General features: G+C 62.1%; 1 protein-coding gene across 1 annotated transcript; it reads right to left on the bottom strand.

Moving 5' to 3' along the window:
• Positions 1-1,315: 1,315 nt before the first annotated feature.
• S1PR5 (sphingosine-1-phosphate receptor 5) lies at positions 1,316-7,564 on the bottom strand. The gene is made up of 2 exons (XM_084610434.1): positions 7,495-7,564; positions 1,316-3,361 (listed from the first exon to the last, which is right to left on the bottom strand). Exon 2 carries the CDS (start codon positions 3,207-3,209, stop codon positions 2,037-2,039), a length of 1,173 nt encoding a protein of 390 aa, XP_084466560.1. The 5' UTR covers positions 3,210-3,361; positions 7,495-7,564; the 3' UTR covers positions 1,316-2,036.
• Between the last annotated feature and the right edge of the window lie 10,356 nt (positions 7,565-17,920).

Raw genomic sequence — 17,920 nt, 5'->3', positions numbered from 1 at the left:
TATTGATTCGGGGCGGGGGGGGAAGCACCCCCTGCTGAGCCTCTGCCCACCCCCTGCAGCACAGCGCCCCCTCGTGCTGCCCTGGGGCACATCATATAACGCGCATCGAAGGGCAGAGGCCAGGATCCTTGGAGCGAAACCTCTGTCGCACCCGCCATTCGCTGCATTTCACACCCCCCACCCCCCGAGGGGGCAGCTGGGAAGTGAGTGACCCCACCCCTCTGACCACAGGGCTCCGACTTGGTGCTGTTCCCCAGCTGGCCACCAGAGGGCGCTCCGAGCCCTGCTCCAGCTCAGAGAGCCCGGGCACGGGAGACTGGGGGACAATTTTGGGCCAGAGAGGGGGGGGGGGAGTCCACTCAGACTGCTGCCCCCACCGGGCTCCCCCCACTCCTCCACTCTGCCAGTGGCTCTCAGTCCAGACCTGCAGCCCCCTGCTATCCCAGCCCGCCCCCCTCAGCTCAGCCACTGCCCCTCACCCCGATCCACAGCCCCTCCGTCCTGCTGCCCAAGGAAGGTGTTTGAGCCCTGGGTCCGCCCTGGCCAAGGGGCAGCCGTGGGCACCTGGGAACGGCCTGGGAGCCGGGCAGCACACAGGGCGGGTCCCAGGCAGCGGCTGGGTCTGGCTGAGCTGTGTCCCTGCCTCACCCCATCTGCCCTGGGGTTTAGAGGACCCCTGCTGCCCAGAAGCCTCCCTGGGATCCCCGAGAGGGGCAGGAGCAGCCTCTGGGGCTGATCCTGGGGGTGGAAGGACACAAGTGCAAGGGGTTCCCACCCCACACATGGGGACTCTCCTCCCCGATCCAAGACTCCCTCAGGGGCCTAGAAACACATGCCACTGGGGAGCCATGGGGAGCCTTTCCCCACAGCCCCCAGCTGTGGCAAGGTCGGGATACAGCATCGAGCACCAGGTTCCATCTCCAAAGCAGAGCACGCAAGGAGAGATGGTTTCCTGAGGAAACGGCATTGTGTCCTGCCTCGGCTGCCCCCCACCCCTGTGCCGACCATGCCAGGGTCACTGCCTGGGCAATTCCCCCCCACTCCCCCCGCCATGCTCAGCTGCTCCATGGGGTGACTTGGCCTCCGGGCCCCATTCAGATGCAGCCCACTGAGACCCAGCACACTGAGCTCACCCCCACACTGGATACCTAGTGCCCCTACCCCCACACTGGGGTGCCCCAAATCGTCATACCCTCCCCCCCCCGCAACAGAAACCAATTCACAGCTGCCCCCCGGGGACCTGGTGCCGTGCCTCTGCCCACACAGGAAGTGCTGGCAGGGAAGGGGTTAAGGGGGGCAGGACAGGACAGGGAGCTCCAAGGAAGCTTTTTATTACAAACTGTTAAAAAAATCAACAAGGGGCCCCGAGAGGCCTTAATTTACCACGAGTGAGGGGAGCGCAGGACCTGTCCAGAGAGCCCCCACGCAGCGCATGGGGGGCCAGTCTGTGCTGGGGATGGGGGGATCTAGGGTACTGGGTCACCGGAGTGGGAAGTGGGCTGTGCTGAGCCTCTGGGAGGGGGCACAGGGGTTGTAATCTGGTCTGTGCTGGCCACGGGGGGGCCGCGTGGGGCACAAGGTCTGGGATGGGCTCTGCACTGGGGGGGTGTACTGGATCACTTGTGGGGGGATGGCAGCTTAGGGTGACCAGACAGCAAGCGTGAAAAACCAGGACAGGGGGTGGGAGGTAACAGGAGCCTATATGAGAAAAAGACCCAAAAAACCAGGACTGTCCCTATAAAATCAGGACGTCTGGTCGCCCTATGGCAGCTTGTCTGAGCCGATTTGGGCCCGCAGGTGTTAACACTGTGCGCCGTACAGATATGCTGCCCGGACCAGCAACGAGCTTCGTACAGACCAGGCCAGCAGGGGGCACCCCTGGGCTGCGGCCCTCTGGTGGGCACACTCGGCTCCCTGCGGGGGTCCCTCGCCTCCCAGGCAGCCAGGGCTCCAGCCATTCCAAGTCTCAGGGGGTGCCTGTCCCAGCTCTTCCCCTGGCCCATGCCGCGCTCCTACCCCGGTGGGGGGCAGAGGGCTCAGTCCCCGGCACTGGGCACCAGCACCTTGACGGGGGTGGGCGTCCCGTTGCCCGTGGACAGGCTGGTCTCAAGCCCCTCAGGCCGGTGGGACGAGCGCTCTGACTTGCTGGTGCTGCACTCCAGGATGGGGATCCCGAAGCGCTGGGCCGGGCCGTCCTCGGCTGGCCCCACCAGCAGGCAGCAGAGCAGCTTGAGGATGGCCCGGCGCATGTCCTTGCTGGTCAGCGTGTAGATGATGGGGTTGAGGAGGGAGTTGATCATGGCCAAGCCGAGGAAGTAGTCGGCCTTGTAGAGCACGCCGCAGGCCTGAGCCTTGCACCACACGTCCAGCAGCAGCAGCAGGAAGAGGGGCAGCCAGCAGGCCACAAAAGTCCCCACCACGATGGTGACCGTCTTGAGCAGGGCCATGTACTTCTGCGAGCGCTTCGGCATCCCTTTGCGCAGGCTGCCCAGCCGCGGGCTGTGGCCCTTGACCATGCGGAAGACGCGGGCGTAGAGCACCGTGATGGACGCCAGGATGGCCAGGAAGACGGTGATGCAGAAGAGGATGTAGCTCTTGGAGAAGAGCGGCAGGACGGTGGAGCAGTCAGCCAGGCTGTCCAGGCAGTTCCAGCCCATGATGGGCAGCGCCCCCAGCAGCACCGAAGTCGCCCAGGTGGCCCCCACCAGCAGGAACATGCGGCCCTTCTTGTCGCTGTGGTGCAGCCTCATGCGGCTCATGGTGATGTGCCGCTCGGCGGCGATGGCCAGCAGGCTGAAGACGGAGGCGGCCAGCGTGATGAAGACGCCCCCCTCCCGGAGGAACCACAGCAGCGGGGTGAGCTGGAGGGTGCTGGCACCCGACATGGCGATATTGGCGGCGTAGGCCAGGCCGGCCAGCAGGTCCGACAGGGTCAGGTTGCCCAACAGGTAGAACATGGGTGAGTGGAACTTCTTGTTCCTCCAGATGGCCAGCAGCACCACCAGGTTCTCCAGCACGATGAGGGCGCAGATGGCCAGGAACGCCACCGCATCGGCCTTCAGGCCGCCCTTGTACTTGCTGCTGGCCTGCAGCTTCCCCGTGTAGTTATAATGCAGCGAGATCAGCTCGCTGTTGTGATACTCACGGTAGAGCCGGACCAGCCGGGCCGGGGACTCCGCCGTGATCAGCTCCATGCCGGTGGCTCCCATGAGCGCTACATGGCGCGGCCCTGCCCACTCTGGCTCTCCAGCAGCCGGCGCTCGCCAGGCCCTGCTCGCCACGGGGGGTGCCGCTGAAGCAGTGCGGCTCAGTGGCAGGGGGCCGCTTGGGTGCAGGGCATCCTCAGCCGCCCAGGGGAGCCCTGCAAAGAGGGGCAGACGGACGTCAGGAGCCCTGGTGCCGTGTACCAGCCTCTGGGCGCCCAGGGGGCTGCGATCAAAGGGGTCAGAGCTCCACTTAGGGGCTGGTATTGGGGGGCTCCCCTGGATCACCCTGTGCTACCTCGCACACACCCAGCCCCCCAACACCCTGCACCCCCAGCCACATCCTCCCCCACCACTCATGCCTGCGCTTGGACATCACACAGAGCACCGGGAATGCAAACCCCGCCTCCCCCGTGAACCCACCGACTTGTGAACCCGGCGCTGCTTCCCGCCGGGACACTCCCACTCCCTGCCCTGGGCCTTCGGCAGCCGCAAGAGCTGCCGATTCCCGGCTTTCTGCAGCGCGTCTGGGGCTGCGGGTGGCGCTGCCATCAGGAATCCCAGCGCAGGGCTCCCCACTCCCCCGGCTGGCCCTGCCCACTCCTCGCTCAGCATTGGTGCCCAGCCTCACCCGGCCCAGCTGCTTTGCAGCAACTGGTGCCCCCTCAGGCTAGCAGGGCGTGGGCCTCTCAATCTCCTGGGCATCGCTCTCTGATTGGCTCCCAGGTGGCTGGGAACAGATCAGCTGATGCCCTGTGCGAAATGAGGGGCACTGGAGTCTGGGGGTAGCTTTACCTGCAGGGGGGAGCCTGATCCAAAGCCCAGGAAGGCAAGGGAAAGGCCCCCCTCCCCCACCTGCAGAGCAGCTGAGGGGCCGTGTCTCAGCCCCAGGCCAGGTGGTTAAATACCAGACACTCCCGTCAAATACCCACCCGGGGGCAGCTCCCCGCAGCTGGGCTGGCAGACGCTGGGGCATGCCGGGCGCTGCTGGAGGAGCCATAGCCCTGCTCCCACTGGGGTCTAGCCCCATGGCACCAAGTGGGCAAGGGAGCCAGGACGTAGGGGGCAGAGCCGGTACCAAGTCCTCCCTCCCAGGGCCTCTTGCAGCAAAGCTGGGTGCTGGGTCACGGCCCTCATGGCCTGTCCTCCGGCCATCGCAGAGCCTGGAACAGCTCCCCTCCAGGCCCGGCTCCAGGCACCAGCAACGCAAGGCACGTGCTGGGGGGACACAATTCCAGGGGCGGCGTTCCGGGTGGGGTTCGTTTTCTTTCTTTTTTGGCTTGGGCAGTTGCGCTCTCGGAACTTGGGGCGGCAAATTTATTGCTTGGGGTGGCAAAAAACCTAGAGCCGGCCCTGCTCCCCTCTCCGCTTCCCTCAGCCCACAGGGGGTGTCTGGGATGGGGCTTGTTCCCCCCCTCGAGACCTAAAATCTCCACAGCCCCTTTGTCACCTGCAGGGTTCAGCTAGTTTCTAATCACCCCCCCACACACACACACACCCCCATCACACACCCGCTGCAGCCTGGGCTGGGCCCGGCAAACAGAAGCTCCCGCAGAGTAACAGCAGCTGGCCCTGGGGGGGGAGGGGGGAGGACAGCCAGGACCAAGGGGCGAGCCAGCCTGGGATCCTGTTCTGTACAGAATGGCCTGGAGGGATTCATGGCGCGGCTGCGAATCCTCCAAGGAGCCAGAGCCTGACGGCGAGACGGGGCCGGGTCACTTGGGCTGGCTGGGCTGGCCAGGACAAGGGATGCGCAGAGAGCAGCTGCAGCTGGGAACGACTCCCCCTCCACATGCCCCATTTACCACCCCACCCCCGTCGCGCTGCATGGGGCAGGGACTGACTGTGGGTTTGCGCAGCACCCGGCACAATGGAGCCCTGATCTCGGTCAGGGTCTGGGCAGCGCCCGGCACAATGGGGCCCTGATCTTGGTTGGGGTCTGGGCAGCGCCTGGCATGAAGCATGTGACGAAGCGGGACTGTTCTTAATGTTTCCTCTGAATAGTATGCGGGTGCCTCAGTTTCCCCTTTGCAGTTCTTAAGTATCTAGGAGGTGAGGTAAGGGTGTATGATCATTGCAGAGCCCTAGAGGGCATGCGTGTTCGTCACAAAGCATCCATGATCTCGGTCGGGGTCTGGGCTGCGCCTGGCACGAAGCGTCCCTGATCTCGCTCGGGGTCTGGGCAGCGCCTGGCACGAAGCGTCCCTGATCTCGCTCGGGGTCTGGGCAGCGCCTGGCACGAAGCGTCCCTGATCTCGCTCGGGGTCTGGGCAGCGCCTGGCACGAAGCGTCCCTGATCTCGCTCGGGGTCTGGGCAGAGTATGGCATGACGGGGTCCTGATCTCAGCCAGGGTCTGGGCAGTGCGTGGCACGATGGGGCCCTGATCTTGGTTGGGGTCTAGGCAGCGCCAGGCAGGAAGTGTCCCTGATCTCGCTCGAGGTCTGGGCAGCGCCTGGCACGAAGCGTCCCTGATCTCGCTCGGGGTCTGGGCAGAGTATGGCATGACGCGGTCCTGATCTCAGCCAGGGTCTGGGCAGTGCATGGCACAATGGGGCCCTGATCTTGGTTGGGGTCTAGGCAGCGCCAGGCAGGAAGTGTCCCTGATCTCGGTCAGGTTCTGGGGAGCGCCTGGCACGAAGCGTCCCTGATCTTGGTCGGGGTCTGGGCAGAGTGTGGCATGACGGGGTCCTGATCTCAGCCAGGGTCTGGGCAGTGCGTGGCACGATGGGGCCCTGATCTTGGTTGGGGTCTAGGCAGCGCCAGGCAGGAAGTATCCCTGATCTCGGTCGGGGTCTGGGCAGCGCCTGGCAAGAAGCATCCCTGATCTCGGTCGGGGTCTGGGCAGAGTGTGGCATGACGGGGTCCTGATCTCAGCCAGGGTCTGGGCAGCGCCCGGCACAACAGGGCCCTGATCTCGGTCAGGATGTGGGTGGCGCCTGGCACAATGGGGGCCCTGATCTTGGTCAACATTTCCATCACCCAAACACTAACAATCACTTGTCCTCCCACAGCTCCGGCCTTTCCCCAGCGCGCTCTGGGAGATCCCCCTGCGGCGTCTCTCTGAACCCTGTAACTTATCGTTCATCCGCAGCTTCCCAGAGCAGCAGCACAAAGCCAGGGCGTTTGGCAGCTCGGGGCGGGGCGGGGGGGAGTGGGAGCTGGACCCCAGCCCTTCTGGACTGGCTGCACCCCCAAAGCGCTGCACCCCAGCCCTGCCATGCCCTGCACAACAGGGCAGCCTCATGCCTCCTCAGGCTGGGGCAAGTCTGGAGGGCTGGGAAAGTTCCCAGGCTCCCTCTGAGCACTGGTCACTATGGGCATATGTGAGACCAGTGGGAGGGGAAGAGGGGGCTTCCCCCTCTTTGGCTCTCGGTAGCCAGACCTCGAGCCATAGACCCAGCACGGAGCTTGGGGGATGGGTGAGGGCTGGGTGTGACCCCCCACGGGGAAGGAGGGGGGAGCATGGGGAGCCTGACCCAACCCAGAACTAAGTGATGCCCTGTCTCCCCACCCCCCAGAGCATATGCCTAGGTCACACTGGTACCTCGGGGGGCCAATGCCCTTGGGCTGGCGTGACTCCCGGTGACCTACACCCACAGGCAGGCTCTGCACTAGGATCCAGGCTGGCGGGGGGAAAGCCCAGGCTGGGGGAGGGTTGGATGGCTCAGCGGGTCTGTGCTCTGCCCCCAGAGAGGGGCAGGTGGCAGAGATCCAGGGCCCATCCCCTGCCACCTCATTCCATCCTTGACACCAGGGCCCCATGGACACCACAAGGGGCCAGGCGGTGGGGAACAGAGCCCAAGCTGTGCATGGACCCCAGGAGCTGTGTGCCAGGGACTGGGGGGGGCATGCCCTACATCTCCTCTGCCTTGCCCCCCAGCGTGGCGGCTGGGGGCACTCCCAGGGCGTTTCCGAAAGCAGCGAAGTGCGGGTGGGAGCATCGCAGGGGAGCTGCCCTTGGGCCCCCCAGGGTCGCACCGTGATTCTGCCCCATGGGGCCGGGACCCCCATTCCTGCGCACGCACACCCTGAGCATTAGGAGTCGGAGCACCCTGGTCCTGCTCTCCGACGGAGGGGCCCCGTGGACACCCCCCGATTTAATGCAGCTTTGAGCCCAGCGCCTTGTCCGCGTGGGGCAGGCGAATCCCCGCCCGCCTGGACCCCGCGGGACCCCAGCGCCGCGTCCCCCCGCAAGTTCCACTCGGGACATTCCCGATCCCCGCCCGGGGGCTCCCCCGTGCAGGTCCCGCGAACACCAGCCCCGGGCAGGGGGCTCAGCCCAGCACTCACCGTCCGGCCGCGTCCCAGGCTGGGCTGCGGAGAAACGTGCCGGAGGAGCCCGGAGCCCGGAGCCTGGCCCGGTGCCTAGTCACGTGGGAACCTCCCGTTCCCCCCGCCCCCGCCCCCGCCCTTCACCGGGGGGGGGTCGGGGATGCGACTCCGCGCTGCGAAGGGCGAGGAGCTGAGACAGAGGTTGGAGAGGTCTGCAGGGCAGAGCCGGGATTAGAACCCAGGCGTCCTGGCTCCCAGCCCCCCCATCTACCCACTAGATCCCACTCCCGCCCAGCGCTGGAGAGAGAACCCAGGAGTCCTGACTCCCAGCCCCTCTCTCTACACACTAGATCCCATTCCCCTCCCAGTGCAGGGGAGAGAACCCAGGAGTCCTGGCTCCGAGCCCCCCATCTCCGAATGTCAGGACCCTTCCCCGTGGGAAGAGTGGCTGAGGCTGGGAACTGGTCTCCCTGGGGTGGGGCTGGGAGCAGGGCCCCCCATTGCTGGGGAATCATTTAGGACCGGGGGGAGGAAGCCTGGCCCCGGACAGCGACGTTTGCCTCTGGCCACTCGGGCTAGCTCTGACCTCCGGGCAGCGAGGAAGAGGCTGGTACCTCACCCACCCACCCCCCACACCCCCGGACCTGCCATTCGGAGCAGCTGGGAGGCCCAGCAGCCTGGCCTGGCTCCTCCGCATTCAGATGCTAATTCTGTCCCCGCGTGCCAGAGCCCCTGGCATGGCGCCACCCCACACTGCTTCGCGCTGACCCAGCGGCAGAGGGGCAGCCTGGGGCCCTGGCTGGGGGATGGCCTGGCACAGCCTAGAGCCGGCTGCAGGGGATGGGTAGTGCAGTGCTCCTTTCCAGGCCGCCCTCAAGCCTTCCACTACCCAATGGCTGCATTGGGGGCAGGGGCCACAGGGGGGTGGGAAGGGGAGGGGACAGAGTCCCAGGGCATCCTGCGGGGCGGGGGGCCATGCAGCCTGGGTTGGCATTGGGGTGTCTGGGACCAGGTGGATGGGCGAGGGGTGACCGGCCAGCTAACGACAGGCAAAGCCCAAAGCCACAGGCAGCGAACCCACTGCTATCCCACCCCTAACCCCCAGCTCTGTCGGTGTCCCTCAACCCCAACCCACAGCCCCCCTGCTATCCCAGCCCTGCCCCCCAGCTCTGCCAGTGTCCCTCAATCCTGACCTGCAGCCCCCCCACTGTCCCAGCCCTACCTCCTGAGCTCTGCCGGTGTCCCTCAACCCCAACCCACAGCCCCCCTGCTATCCCAGCCCTGCCCCCCCAGCTCTGCCAGTGTCCCTCAATCCTGACCCGCAGCCCCCCCACTATCCCAGCCCTACCCCCTGAGCTCTGCCGGTGCCCCTCAACCCCAACCCACAGCCCCCCTGCTATCCCAGCCCTGCCCCCCAGCTCTGCCAGTGTCCCTCAACCCTGACCTGCAGCCCCCCCACGGTCCCAGCCCTGCCCCCCAGCTCTGCCAGTGTCCCTCAACCCTGACCCGCAGCCCCCCCACTATCCCAGCCCTACCTCCTGAGCTCTGCTGGTGCCCCTCAACCCTGACCCACAGCCCCCCTGCTATCCCAGCCCAGGGCTGCCCTGAAGCTCTGCCAGGGATGACCTGCAGCCCCCACTATCCCAGCCCTGGGTTCTCCCTCCCGCAACAGCTCTGCTGGGGCCCCTCTATCTCAGCCGTGTTGTACCCGTTTTTGCCATTTCCTCACTATCGCAGGTACCTAATTCACCTCCCCCAAGAGGCAGCGGATCAGAGTCCATGTGGGGGGGCAGTCCCAGCTTGGGGGTCCTGGGTCTGGGGCGTTGCTAGCTGCAGGTTAGGGGTGCTCCACCGGTTCCATGTGCATTCGGCTGGCACTGCCCAGCTGGGAGGAACAATACCCAGTTCAGGCGGACAGAAGGGGCAATGGCCGTGCCTAATGCAGACACAATAGGGATGGGTCCCGCAGGGTGAATCCTCCAGGAGCACTGGAAGACAGCTCAGCCTGGCACCACCGTGCTCCCCGTGCCAGGGTGTCTGGGCCCCTGCTAGAAGCCTGGGGTGGGAAAGGAGGCTCAGACAGGAGCCTGGGGTCAGAGGATTTCAATGCACCACTGGGATAGGGTGTCTCACCACTCCCTGGTCATGAAGGCACAAGCAGGGGTAGTGATGGGAGCCAGAGCATAGTCAGGAACCACCACGCCCAGTGCTGGGGAATGCAGCCCCTGCGGCCCATCTGTCCCACCCCAGAGGCAGCTGCATCTTCGGGCAAAGGGCCCTGTATCAATAGCCTCCATGCCCCACCCCAGAGGCAGCTGCATCTCAGCACCTGGCAAGGGGTCCCTGACTCGATCTCACCTTCCCAACCCCACAAGTGCAGGTGCATCTTGCTGTCACCCCCCCATCCCACAGCACTGTCTGCCTCTCACCCTCTAGCCCTCAACCCCAGCCACTTCTTCCTATGCCCCCAACTCCTGCTCTGCCTCCCAGAGGGCCCACCAGTCCCCTCCCCCAGCCACGTTCCCTGGAGATGTAGCAACAGCTGCCGGGGCAATGGGAGCTGCTAGTGTAGGCAGGTGGGAAGATGCCAGGGGCTGCCAGGATTCGCCTATTTGGGAGCAGCCGTCCACAGTCCCGTCTGCCCCATCCCCTCCCACCCAGTGGGATGCACCCAGGGCTCAGGCATGGGGGTGATGCAGCAAGGATTGGGAGCTGAGCTGGATGGGGGGGTCCCTCGGGCTCCCCAAGCCCATTGACTTCTGTCTCCCGAGCCCAGGTGCCAGGCTGCATTCCATGCCAGACAGCCCCAGGTGCTAAGGTTCACCCAGCCGGGTGCCAAGGTTCACCCAGCCAGAGGTGACCGGTTCCAGGCAGGGAACAGGGCGATGTGGGGTCCACAGGACAGAAATGAAAGTCTGGGGCGAGGCCTCAGGGCTGGGCAGGATGGGGAGAAATGGGGGGCAATGGCCCCCAACCCTAATACTCCCCTACTGCTTCCATGGGGGGGGGCAGAGACGCCTGACCTCTGTGTCTGCCAGGGCTTGGGGGGAGCTGTTTGATCCCTGAGCTCCAGCACTGTGCCCGCAGGGTCTCTGCAGTGCAGCACCTTCTTCCCTGGCCCCCCAGGGCTGGGCACCACGCTTCCTCCTGGGTTCCCAATGGGCTGGTGCGAACGGACCCTCCCGCCCGTCTGGGGGAATCTGCCCCCCGCATGCCCTCCTATGGGGATGCACACAGCGCCCCCCACCCCCCTGCACTGCAGCCAGGGCACTATCCCTGCAGAATCGGCCCCCCGCTGCGCTGTCTGGCACCCAGCCCTTATGTTCAACCGGTTCATCCACCGCGGCCCCTAGAGTCTGTCTCCTCCCTGCCAGGCAAGCCCCGACCCGCTCCCTCGGGTGCAAGCACCCAGCCCTTCCCACCTCAGCTGCCCTGCTGGGCTTGTGGAGTCTGGCTTATTGGGTTGAGGCTGGGGGTCAGGACTCCTGGGTTCTATCCCTGGCTCTGGGAGGGGAGCGGTGCCTAGAGGGTCAGTGCAGGGGGGCTGGGAGCCAGGACTCCTGGGTTCTACCCCTGGCTCTGGGAGTGCAGGGGGGTACAGTGGCGTGATCCCATAGGAACACGGGCAGAGGCCCCGAGCTGCCGGGAAGGCAGCCCGACCTGCGGTGCTGGGACGTGGGAACAGCCTGGGGCACAGGCAGCTGCTCAAGCACCGACAACCTGGCTGCTGAGCTAACAGCACCCAGGGCTGCTCCCCAGCTCCCCGCACAGCAGCCCAGCCCTGCCCCAGCACATCCTGGGGCTGTGGGAAGTGGAGCCACGCCACCCTCAGGGCAGCCTGCTCCAGCAGCATTGAGGGAGGGGCCGTTCACCCTGAAACCTAACGGTGCTTATTAAAGGGCAACCTTGTTCACTCTTTCTGGGAGCGGGGGTGATATCTAGTGGTTAGTGCAGTGGAGGCTGGGAACCAGGACTCCTGGTTTCTACCCCAGCTCTGGGTGGGGAATGGCGTCTAGTGGGTAGGAGCAGGATGGATGGAGGGAGGGGAGCCAGGACTCCTGAGTTCTATGTCTAGTTCTCCTACTGGTCTGCTCTGTGGCCACACCCTGTGCCTCAGTTTCCCTGTGTACAATGGGGGCAGTGCTGCTGTTCCACCGCTGGGGGCTGGGAGGATCACTGTGCTTCAGGATCCCAGGCTGCGGGACTCCAGTGGACGTTCGCTCAGTGCACCCTGGGGTGTTCATTAGATGAGGAGATGTTGGGAATGAAACCCGCATGGGTCAGGGCAGGGGCAGATACCTGGGACTGAATGTCCCCTGCCCTGATTCCAGCCTGTCTCTCCACTCCCGCTGCCCAAGCCCCAGCACCGTCCCAGGCAAATCCAGCACTGTGCACATTGCTAGAAATCTGGGGGGATGACCCCCATCCCCAGGCTGCACACACCCTGGCCAAGATCAGGGCCCCTGTTGTGCCAGGCACTGCCCGGACCCCAAACGAGATCAGGGACCCCTTTTGCCAGGCACCGCCCAGACTCTGACCGAGATCAGGGCCCCATTGTGCCAGGCGCTGCCCAGACCCTGACCGAGAGCAGGGCCCCCTTGTGCCAGGCGCTGCCCAGACCCTGACCGAGAGCAGGGCCCCCTTGTGCCAGGCGCTGCCCAGACCCTGACCGAGAGCAGGGCCCCCTTGTGCCAGGCGCTGCCCAGAACCTGACCGAGAGCAGGGCCCCCTTGTGCCAGGCGCTGCCCAGACCCTGACCGAGATCTGGCCCTCTGTTGTGCCACGTGCTGCCCAGCTCACAGCCTAACTGGACGAAGGTGGAAAGAGAGGCCCAGCGAGGGGCCATGACTTGCCCAGGACCAGCCCCCAGGTGCCTGAATCCCAGTGCAGCAGCCTCCCCGTGGATCACAAACCTCCTCCCAACACCACCTGGCCCAGGCCAAAGCCACCAGGGTGGCAGCGCATGGCCGGGGCCTGATCCCATCCCACAGGGTCGCACTTGAGAGGGGATTAGAGAGACACAGACAAACTCTGCAGAGGAAATCAGCAACGGCAGAGAGAGCAGGGATTTAGCCCCTCCATTGCAGCCACCCCACTCTACCCCCCCGGCCTGGAACAACCGGCTGCCGTCCTGCCCCCATAAGGCGAAATGCAAACCCGGCTGGGTAGAGCTGATTAAACCCGGAGCCAGGGTTCTGTGGTTGGGGACGCTGTGTGGGCTTGTCCCCCATTCCTTGCTCTCCCAGCATGGCTATGCAACCCCACGACTGCCCCTCGGGGAGGTCCCAGCTCTGGGGTGAAGCCCTGCTGGCTCAGAGCGGGGCAGCCAGCCAGGACCACCAGGCAAGTGTCCAGACGAGCAGCTCCCCACAAGGGAGGGACGGGCTGGGCCCGGCTTGGGGCTGGGGGAGGCAGGGTGACCGGAGCAGAGCAGGCTGCACAGGGTGGGGGGGTGGGAAATGAGATTGGGAGGAGGATCTGCAGAGTCCCCTGAAACCACCACTGCCCTGGGCCTTCCCCCCTGGCTGGGGGCTGCCCCCTCTCCACGCATGATGTCCTGGGGGCGGACGAGGCGTATTGCTCTGCTTTTCTTCATCCTCACCCACCTGCCTCCACCCAGTTTCCTTTGCCAGCTGCCCCAGCCCTTCCCGCGGTCCCTAGTGTGCCACTATTGCCCCCAAGTAGGGCGCTGGGCCGCGGGCTGAGTCCAGAACCCCGGGGATTAGCCCTCTGGCAGCCACGGATTCAGATGTGAGTTTTGCCATTTTTGCCCCTCACTTCCTGTGGGGCGCTCCTGGCTCATCCCTGTGCCCATCTGCATGGCGCTTTGAGATCCTCAGGCACAGGAGGGGCAGGGCAATTCCAAGGCCTCGGGCAGGTCTGTTCTCTACACCGCACCGGCCTGGCGCTTTGCTGCTGGTTCTCAGCTGGCAGCAGCCAAGTGGTGTTTGTGGCAGGCAGCAGAGCCCACGCGCTGAGTCACGGAGAGGGAAACGCTCACCCAACCTGCTGAGCCAGCAGCTCTGTGCAGCGTGCGCCCCCGGGGCACGTGTCAGCCGCAGGAGGGACCACTGGCCCCACTGCCAGGCTGTGCCCGAGGGCCTGGGGATTTCGGATCCAGTGGCTCCAAACCGCGCTCGGAGAGATGCTGCCACGCTCGTGTTTGGGGCGCTAACGGGCTGTGGGGCGGCCCCTGGAGAGTCGGGGTGTGGGGGGAGAGCCCAGCGATTTAGGGCTGATCAGCCTGAGCCAGAAGGCTCTGGGGCTCCCAGGGCCAGCCCCGGGAAGGGCCCGTGGGGATCAGAAGGGGCTTCACGCCATCACCGTACTCCTGGCCTCCCTCCTGGTCATTCCTGCCAACCCCAGCCACTGCTTCCTCCTGGGGCTGCTGGGAGTGTGTGGGGCAGACATGGGGGGGGGATATCATGAGGGGGAGATGATTCCTTGGGAGCTGAGGGCCCCCCCAGCCAAGGGTGAGCTCCCACCCCTCACATCCTGCCCTTAGTGCTCAGCTGCCCCTGCCCTGGTGCATCCTGCCTCAAGCCTCCTTCTCCAGGACTCAGACCGAGCCGGCCCCGGGTTCTGACCTGGGCCAGGAGGCTGAGGGTCCCTGGGATCTCCCTTGTGCTCCTCGCGCCCCTGGTTTCCCCTCGCATCTGAAAGACACTGCCCCCTTGCAGCACAGCACCCCTGGCCCCAGGCTGGAGGAGTGGGGGCAGCGCTGACTCCAAGGGGAGAGCGCCCCCCGCTGAGCCACCCCCGACTCCCTGCAGCACAGTGCCCCCTCGCATTGTGCTGGAGCAACGCCCTAGATGGGAGAGCGCCCCTGCCAAGTCACCCCCGCCATTCCCTGCTCCTGGCACGCTGCCCCCCAGGCATCGGCACTGACTGGGGGGGGGGTAGTGCCCCCTACTGAGTTGCCCACATAACTCCCTGCAGCCCAGCGCCTCCGGCACCTCTTTGGCTTTAGATCCTTCTGCATTTGAAGGTTGAAGGAAAGGGACCTTCCATGCTGTTTGCTGGTGTACTACGGTAGCACCCCCACCACCGCACTGTGTGGGCGCTGTACATTATTTATTGGGTGAATTACAGTAGCACCGAGGCTCAAGGCCTGTTGTGCCAGGGGCTGTACGAACGTCCGTTTGGTCTCATTTCTGGTCCACTTCGTTTCTCTGCACACAGGATAAAAGCCTCTGTCTCCGTGGGGAGCTGCTGTTTGTCTTTCGAAAACACAGCCCCCAGATCCCAAACGCAGCCTTGCACAGTGTGGTGCGGTGTCCCACCGCCGCCGCCCTCAAATCAGCTTGTTCCACACTCCCCAGGGATGGAACATTGGCAAGGAATTAAACAGGGCCCCATCCTACCTTTCAATGCGGAGGAGGCTCGTCCCCACCAGATGAGCTCCCAAAGCCTTGGGACCACAAAATAAAGGGAGATGAAACATGAGCGGCTCCCCTCATGCTCCAGAGGGGCTGTGGGTTGAGATTCAGCATTTTTCCAACACTTGGACACAGTCTCTTTGCTTTGGGAAGCCTGTGGTTTGTTGGTTTTGTAAATTATAAAGTTTTCTCCTGGCTAAAAGGGCCAGCGCTGAAACAGAAACAAAAACAAAGTCAAATCTGGCTGAGAACCTCACTGGAAAGGTGATCGGTTGCTACTGCTGGACAGGTTTCAGAGGAGTAGCCATGTTAGTCTGTATCAGCAAAAACAACGAGGAGTCCTTGTGGCACCTTAGAGACGAACACATTTATTTGGGCATAAGCTTTTGTGGGCTAAAACCCACTTCATCAGATGCCTGGAGTGGAACATATAGTAGGGAAGTATAAATACACAGCATATGAAAAGACGGAAGTTGCCTTACCAAGTGTGGGGTCAGTGCTAACGAGCACTTCAATTAAGGTGGAAGTGGGGTATTCTCAACAGCTGACAAGAAGGGGTGAATACCAAGGGAGGGTAAATTACTTTTGTAGTGATAATGAGGCCAATGTAATCAAGGTGGCCCATTTCAAACAGTTGACAAGAAGGTGTGAGTATCAGCAGGGGGAAAAAGAAAAGGAGGACTTGTGGCACCTAATAGACTAACCAATTTATTTGAGCATAAGCTTTTGTGAACTACAGCTCAGTTCATCGGATGCATACTGTGGAAACTGCAGAAGACATTATATACACAGAGACCATGAAACAATACCTCCTCCAACCCCACTCTCCTGCTGGTAATAGCTTATCTAAAGTGATCACTCTCCTTACAATGTGTATGATAATCAAGTTGGGCCATTTCCAGCACAAATCCAGGTTTTCTCACACTCCATCCCCCCCCCTCGCCCCCCACAAACTCACTCTCTGCTGGTAATAGCTTATCCAAAGTGAAATCTCCCTACAATGTGCATGATAATCAAGGTGGGCCATTTCCAGCACAAATCCAGGTTTTCTCACCCCCCACCCCCATACACACACAGACTCACTCTCCTGCTGGTAATAGCTCATCCAAACTGACCACTCTCCTTACAATGTGCATAATAATCAAGGTGGGCCATTTCCAGCATAAATCCAAGTTTAACCAGAATGGGGGGGGGGGGGAACAAGGGGAAATAGGCTACCTTGCATAATGACTTAGCCACTCCCAGTTTCTATTTAAGCCTAAATTAATAGTATCCAATTTGCAAATGAATTCCAATTCAGCAATTTCTCGCTGGAGTCTGGATTTGAAGTTTTTTTGTTTTAAGATAGCGACCTTCATGTCTGTAATTGCGTGACCAGAGAGATTGAAGTGTTCTCCGACTGGTTTATGAATGTTATAATTCTTGACCTCTGATTTGTGTCCATTTATTCTTTTACGTAGAGACTGTCCAGTTTGACCAATGTACATGGCAGAGGGGCATTGCTGGCACATGATGGCATATATCACATTGGTGGGTGTGCAGGTGAACGAGCCTCTGATAGTGTGGCTGATGTTATTAGGCCCTGTGATGGTGTCCCCTGAATAGATATGTGGGCACAGTTGGCAACGGGCTTTGTTGCAAGGATAGGTTCCTGGGTTAGTGGTTCTGTTGTGTGGTATGTGGTTGCTGGTTGCTGTGTTTGCTTCAGGTTGGGGGGCTGTCTGTAGGCAAGGACTGGCCTGTCTCCCAAGATTTGTGAGAGTGTTGGGTCATCCTTCAGGATAGGTTGTAGATCCTTAATAATGCGTTGGAGGGGTTTTAATTGGGGGCTGAAGGTGACGGCTAGCGGCGTTCTGTTATTTTCTTTGTTAGGCCTGTCCTGTAGTAGGTGACTTCTGGGAACTCTTCTGGCTCTATCAATCTGTTTCTTCACTTCCGCAGGTGGGTATTGTAGTTGTAAGAAAGCTTGATAGAGATCTTGTAGGTGTTTGTCTCTGTCTGAGGGGTTGGAGCAAATGCGGTTGTATCGCAGAGCTTGGCTGTAGACGATGGATCGTGTGGTGTGGTCAGGGTGAAAGCTGGAGGCATGTAGGTAGGAATAGCGGTCAGTAGGTTTCCGGTATAGGGTGGTGTTTATGTGACCATCGTTTATTAGCACTGTAGTGTCCAGGAAGTGGATCTCTTGTGTGGACTGGACCAGGCTGAGGTTGATGGTGGGATGGAAATTGTTGAAATCATGGTGGAATTCCTCAAGGGCTTCTTTTCCATGGGTCCAGATGATGAAGATGTCATCAATATAGCGCAAGTAGAGTAGGGGCGTTAGGGGACGAGAGCTGAGGAAGCGTTGTTCTAAGTCAGCCATACAAATGTTGGCATACTGTGGGGCCATGCGGGTACCCATAGCAGTGCCGCTGATCTGAAGGTATACATTGTCCCCAGATGTAAAATAGTTATGGGTAAGGACAAAGTCACAAAGTTCAGCCACCAGGTTAGCCGTGACATTCCCAGAAGTCACCTACTACAGGACAGGCTGATGTGATTAGGTCCTATGATGGTGTCCCTTGAATAGATATGTGGACAGAGTTGGTAATGGGGTTTGTTGCAGGGATTGGTTCCTGGGTTAGTGTTTTTGTTGTGTGGTATGTAGTTGCTGATGAATATTTGCTTCAGGTTGGGGGGTTGTCTGTAAGCAAGGACTGGCCTGTCTCCCAAGGTGTGAGAGTGAGGGATCGTCCTTCAGGATAGGTTGTAGATCCTTGATGATGCGCTGGAGAGGTTTTAGTTGGGGGCTGAAGGTGATGACTAGTGGCGTTCTGTTACTTTCTTTGTTGGGCCTGCCCTGTAGTAGGGGACTTCTGGGTACCAGTCTCGCTCTGTCAGTCTGTTTCTTCACTTCACCAGGTGGGTATTGTAGTTTTAAGAACGCCTGATAGCGATCCTGTAGGTGTTTGTCTCTGTCTGAGGGATTGGAGCAACAGCAACAATGCTTCCTCAGCTCTCGTCCCCTAACTCCCCTACTCTACTTGTGCTACACTGATGACATCTTCATCATCTGGACCCGTGGG

The sequence above is a fragment of the Lepidochelys olivacea genome (assembly GCF_965140295.1).
Source record: "Lepidochelys olivacea isolate rLepOli2 genome assembly, chromosome: 20".
Taxonomy (NCBI): domain Eukaryota; kingdom Metazoa; phylum Chordata; order Testudines; family Cheloniidae; genus Lepidochelys; species Lepidochelys olivacea.
The sequence above is the reverse complement of the archived record's forward strand: the minus strand, read 5'-3'. Positions and strand labels throughout refer to the sequence as shown.